This window comes from Piliocolobus tephrosceles, chromosome 11, assembly GCF_002776525.5.
Source record: "Piliocolobus tephrosceles isolate RC106 chromosome 11, ASM277652v3, whole genome shotgun sequence".
In the NCBI taxonomy this organism is placed as follows: Eukaryota; Metazoa; Chordata; class Mammalia; order Primates; family Cercopithecidae; genus Piliocolobus; species Piliocolobus tephrosceles.
The window spans coordinates 65534811-65541083 of NC_045444.1; the positions used below are offsets into that span (position 1 = coordinate 65534811).

Here is a 6273-nt window from a genome sequence, read left to right on the forward strand (position 1 = left end):
TTTTTTAGTAGAGACAGGGTTTCACCGTGTTCGCCAGGATGGTCTCGATCTCCTGACCTCGTGATCCGCCCGTCTCGGCCTCCCAAAGTGCTGGGATTACAGGCTTGAGCCACTGCGCCCGGCCCAGAAATGACGTATGTTCTAAAGCCACTGGAAATTCTATCAAAATTGTGCAATACAACAGGTGAAAAGTTTTCTGTGGACATATTTGTATAATAAATATGCTGGCTATTGTTTGGGCTACTCCTATGGGTGAAGCATCATCTTTCATAGCACAACTGAGCAGCATAACCAATATATGGTCTAAAATTACACACTTTGGAAACAGGCTGTATCTACTGACTATTCACAAATGTAATGAAAGTGATGGAGGAGGACACAAACAAAATAGAAATGAATTTACTCACTGTGTTAAAATTTGGAAAGAGCCCAACAGCAGAACTACTGTCCACTGGAAAAGACATAAATGGTTTGATATCCAGTGAAGGCTGCATCATCAGGGTAGGTGTGCGCACAAGAGCAGGAAGGGTAGTAGTGTGGCATGTACTGCCTGCCAAGAACAAAACAAAAATGAATTCAATTTCTTGCTCACATTCATCTCACTCCCAAACCTACAGTGTAAGACCAAGTCTGTTGAGCTGCAACCTGCAAGCAAGAGAGTTATGCTGGAAGTAAGCAAATGGCACAGGAGTAGTAAACACAATAAAAAGGATCTTCCTCCTCATTATCCAAGACAGTGATGCACAATGCTTCCCTATGGGCAAGGGCTGAGGGATGCTCAGACTCAGCCAGGACACCTAGTAGACAGATCCTACTGGCAGGTGAGTCAGGCAGAATGAGAATGTCCTGTTGGCCAACACTTTGCCTCTGACTCGCCAAAAGTGCAGGAGGGAAGAGGGGAGGACCTCCTGAAGCCAGACACTCCTTGCTATTAAGAATTACTGAATGGCTAGTGGACTGGTTTTATGCAAACCAGAGAAAAATATAGGGTTTTTACAAGAAAAAGAAAACTTGAACCCGTATAGTTCCTGTCTGCTCTCAAAGTTATGATTCAACTCGTTCTCTTAAAAAAAAAAAAAAAAAAAAAAAAAAAAAAAAAACCTTTCTGAAAGTTGCTCTTATTTTGAAGTAAATGGGTAGTCTAGACATTGGATAGTTAGAGACTAAAAGGTTTGATTATGGGTTGGCTGCAGACAGGGTGTTGGGGGACAGGTAGTAATTAGGAGACAGGGATTCAAATTTTTGTCTTCAACTTTTTATTTCTAATTTGTTTTGTATTATTGTAGCAATATCCCCTTTAGCAGCTAAATTAGCTGTCACTTCTATTTTTTTTGTTGACTATTTTTAAATTTTGTTTTAACTTTTGTGGGCACATAATAGGTACATACATTTATGAGGTACACAAGATATTTTCATACAGGCACACAATGCATAATAATCACCTCAGGGTAAATGGAGTATCCATCCCCTCAAGCACTTATCCTTTCTCTGCATTACAAACAATCCAGTTATACTCTTTTAGTTATTTTGAAATGCACAATAAGTTATTGTTGACTGTAGTCAGTTTGTTGTGCTATCAAATACTAGATCTTATCCATTCTAACTACATTTTTATTTTTTTAAATTTTAATTTAACTTTATTATTACTATTTTTCAAGACAAGGTCTCACTCTGTCACCCAGGCTGGAGTGCAGTGGTGTGATCATGGTTCACTGCAGCCCTGACCTCTCTGGACTCTGGGGAGCCCCCAACTTCAGTCTCCCAAGTAGCTGGGACTACAGGTACATGCCACCACACCTGGCTAATTTTTGTGTTTTTTGCAGAGATGGGGTTTTTGCCACATTGCCCATGCTGGTCTCGAATTCCTAGGCTCAAGCAAACCATCAGTCTTGACCTCCCAAAGTGCTGGAATTAAAGGTGTGAGCCACCACACCCAGCCTCTAACTATATTTTTGTACCTATTAACCATTCCCACTCCCCTGTCCTCTTCCCATCCTCTAGTGACCATCATTCTATTCACTATCTCCAGTTCAATTGTTTTAATTTTTGGCTCCACAGATAAGTGGGAACATGAGAAGTTTGTCTTTTTGTGCCTTGCTTATTTCACTTAACATAATGTCCTCCAGTTTCATCCATGTTGTTACAAATGCCAGGATCTCATCCTTTTTGTGACTGAATAGTACTCTATCTTATATATGTACCACATTTTCTTTTTCCATTCATCTGTTGATGGACACTTAGTTTGCTTCCAAATGTTGGCTATTGTGAATAGTGTTGCTATAAACATGGGAGTGCAGGTATGTCTTCGATATACTGATATTCTTTCTTTGGGGTATATACCTGGCAGTGGGATTATTGGGTCATATGGTAGCACAATTTTTAGTTTTTTGAGGAACCACCAAACTGTTTTCTATAGTGGCTGTATCAATTTACATTTCCACCAACAGTGGAGAGGGTTCCTTTTTCTCCACATCCTTGCTAGCATTTGTTATTGCCTGTCTTTTGAATAAAAGCCATTTTAACTGGGGTGAGATGATATCTCATTATAGGTTTGATTTGCCTGTTTTTGAAGATCAATGATGACTGAACACATTTTCATATACCTGTTTGCCATTTGTATGTCTTCTTTTGAGAAATGTCTTTTCAGATCTTTTGCCCATTTTTTATTCAGGTTTTTAAAACAGACTTGTTTGAGCTCCTTATATAGTCTGGTTATAATCCCATATCAGATGGATAGTTTGCAAATATTTTCTCCCATTCTGTGGGTCGCCTTTTCACTTTGTTGATTGTTTTCACTGCTGTGCAGAAGCTTTGTAACTTGTGATCTCATTTGTCCATTTTTGCTTTCCTTGCCTATGCTTGGAGGGTATTATTCAAGAAATTTTTGCCCACTCCAATATCCTGGAGAGTTTCTCCAATTTTCTCACATAGTAGTTTCATAGTTTGAGGTCATAGATTTAAGTCTTTAATACATTTTGATTTTATTTTTGTATATGGTAACAGATAAGGGTCTACTTTCATTCTTCTGCATATATATATTCAGTTTTCCCAGCACCATTGATTGAGGAGACTGTCCTTTCCCCTATGTATATTTTTGGCACTTTTGTCAAAAATGAGTTCACTGTAGATGTACAGCTTTATTTCTGGGTTCTCTATTCTTTTCCATTGGTCTATGTGTCTGTTTTTATGCCAGTACCATGATGTTTTGGTTATATAGCTCTGCAGAATAATTTGACGTCAGGTAATATGATTCCTCCAGTTTTGTTCTTTTTGCTTAGAATAGCTTTGCCTATTCTGGATCTTTTGTGCTTCCATATACATTTTAGGATAGTATGTTCTGTCTATGAAGAATGTTGTCATTGGTATTTTGATAGGGATTGCATTGAATCTGTAGATTGCTTTGGGTAGTATGGACATTTTAACAATATTGATTCTTCCAATCCATGAACATAGAATATTCTTCCATTTCCTTGTGTGTGTTCTCTTCAATTTCTTTCATCAATATTTCATAGTTTTCACTGTAGAGATTTTTTACTTCTTTGGTTAATTCCGAGGCATTTACTTTTAGTTATAGCTATTATAAATGGGATTACCTTCTTGATTTCTTTTTCAGATTGTTTGCTGTTGGTATATAGAAATGTTACTGATTTTTGTATGTTGATTTTGTATCCTGTAACTTTACTAATTTTGTTTATCAGTTCTAGTTCTTTGGTGAAATCTTCAGTTTTTTCCAAATATAAGACCATATCATCTGCAAATAATGATAATTTGACTTTTTCCTTTCCAATTTGGATGCCCTTTATTTCTTTCTCTTGTCTAAATACTCTGGCTAGAACTTCTGCTATCACCTCCTTAGATATATAAGTTTATATCTTAGATTTCTAAGATATCATGGTTTAATGCATAAGTGAAGATTTATAATGCTCCTCTCCAGTAACAAGCATCTTTCTTTAGTATATAACTTTCATGTAGTATAGATAAGTAACTGCTGGTGCAGGTAGCTCTCTGGGAGGCAGGCTCTGGCATGTCAGGCTTTTTTTTTTTTTTTTTTTTTTTTTTTAATATAACAACTTTATTGAGGTATAACTCATACACCAGACAATTCATCTGAATTGTAGAATTCAATTATTTTTAACATATTAACAGAGTTGTTGTATTATTGCATTTTCATACTGCTATGAAGAAATACCTGAGACTGAGTAATTTATAAAGAAAAAGAGGTTTAATGGACTCACAGTTCTACATGGCTGGAGAGACCTCACAACCATGGTGGAAGGCGAAGGAGGAGCAAAGACACGTCTCACATGATGGCAGGCAAGAGAGTGTGTAGGGGAACTGCCCTTTATGAAACCATCAGATCTCATGAGACTTATTCACTGTCACAAGAACAGCATGGGAAAAACCTGCCCCCATGATTCATTTACCTCCCACCAGGTCCCTCCCATAACATGTGAGGATTATGGGAGCTATAATTCAAGATAAGATTTGTGCTAAACCAAATCAATTTTTCTTTCCTTCTTTTTTTTTTTTTTTTTTTTGAGACGGAGTCTCGCTCTGTCTCCCTGGCTGGAGTGCAGTGGCGCGATCTTGGCTCACTACAAGCTCCGCCTCCCGGGTTCCCGCCATTCTCCTGCCTCAGCCTCCTGAGTAGCTGGGACTACAGGCGCCCGCAACAGCGCCCAGCTAATTTTTTGTATTTTTAGTAGAGACGGGGTTTCACCGTGGTCTCGATGTCCTGACCTTGTGATCCGCCCGCCTTGGCCTCCCAAAGTGCTGGGATTACAGGCGTGAGCCACTGCGCCCGGCCCCAAATCAATTATAGAACCATCACCACTATCAATTTTAGAACATTTTCATAACATCTAAAGGAAACTTTTATCCATTAGCAGTCACTCCCCATTTCCTCCTAATATCCCTAGATCCTGGCAACCACTAATCTATTTTCTTTATCTCTAGATATTTCTATTCTAGACATTTCATTTAAATGAAATCATATAATATGTGATGTGGTCTTTTGTGACTCACTTCTTTCATTTGACATAATGTTTTTGAGGTTTATCTATGTTATACCACATAACAGAATTTCATTCATTTTTTAGGCTTAATAATATTCCATTGTATGGATTTCCCAAATTTTGATTATCCATTCATCAATTAATGGGCATTTGAATTACTCCCACTATTTTGCTATTATAAACAACGCTACTTTGAATATTCATGTACAAGTTCTTATGTGGATATATGTTTTCAGTTCTCTCAGGTATATACTTAGGAGTCAAATTTTGGAAATTGTTTGGTCATCTGGTAACTAAATGGCTTAATATTTTGAGGAAGTGGCAGGCTGTTTTCCAAAAGGTCTGAAACACTTTACATGATTACTCTCAGTGTATGAGGGTTCCAATTTTTCCTGGCCTGCCTGTATAGGACCACACAATAATTATATGCCTAACATCCCCTATTGACTTCAAGGAGGAATGAACAGTATGAGATAATGCTCCAACTATTAAAATTTCCACCAATCTTTTACACAGTGTACCAGACTCATTAAACTTTCTATTTCAATGATCCTTTTTTGGTAATGAATATTCTTAATAAACTCTGCATCATATTTCAAATCGTTCCAGAACATTATTGGCAATAGTGTTTAATGGACTGTCATACTTCATTTACATTGATCCTAAAAACAGAAGAGAAAAAAGAGAGAAGGGTGCCTGAAGCATTTATCTGTAATGGCAAGTCTTCAGGTCAGCCCCGTCCATTAGGGAAGACAGAGTAGCACTCAGCAAAAATAGAACCAGCCAAAAGTATAGATTGAGAGTAATGTTGTTGTTGTTGTTGTTGTTGTTGTTGTTGCTGTTTTTCTGATGCTCAAGTAAATACTCTGATCTCAGTCTGTCATTCATATAACCACCCTGTATTTAATTACACATTACTCTTCAAATTAGGTAATGTCAACTTCAGTGCTTGTAGATCTAAGGTGATGTATTATATAAATATATCAAATGTTGCAGAGGTACTTATTAAAATATTTATTTTATTTTAAAAGTTTTGCTTTAAACTCTTAGCTAAGTTAAAAAAAAACAGAGATATCGACTGGGCGCAGTGGCTCAAGCCTGTAATCCCAGCACTTTGGGAGGCCGAGACGGGCGGATCACGAGGTCAGGAGATGGAGACTATCCTCGCTAACACAGTGAAACCCTGTTTCTACTAAAAAATACAAAAAACAAGCCGGGCGAGGTGGCGGGCGCCTGTAGTCCCAGCTACTCCGGAGGC

General features: G+C 37.7%; 1 protein-coding gene across 6 annotated transcripts in view; it reads right to left on the reverse strand.

Annotated features, from left to right (window-relative positions):
* Positions 1-6273, reverse strand: part of ZNF385B (zinc finger protein 385B) — a 423521-nt gene that overhangs the window by 106050 nt on the left and 311198 nt on the right. For 5 of the 6 annotated variants that reach the window (XR_004229205.1, XM_031936440.1, XM_031936439.1 and 2 more), the window contains one exon: positions 408-550. The exons of the other annotated variant lie outside the window; for it this stretch is intronic. Coding sequence is in view for 4 of the 5 variants with exons in the window: in XM_031936440.1 (XP_031792300.1) it covers positions 408-550 (143 nt within the window). In the remaining variant the exon portion in view is untranslated. The remainder of the gene's footprint in view (positions 1-407; positions 551-6273) is intronic. 6 annotated transcript variants of the gene reach the window in all.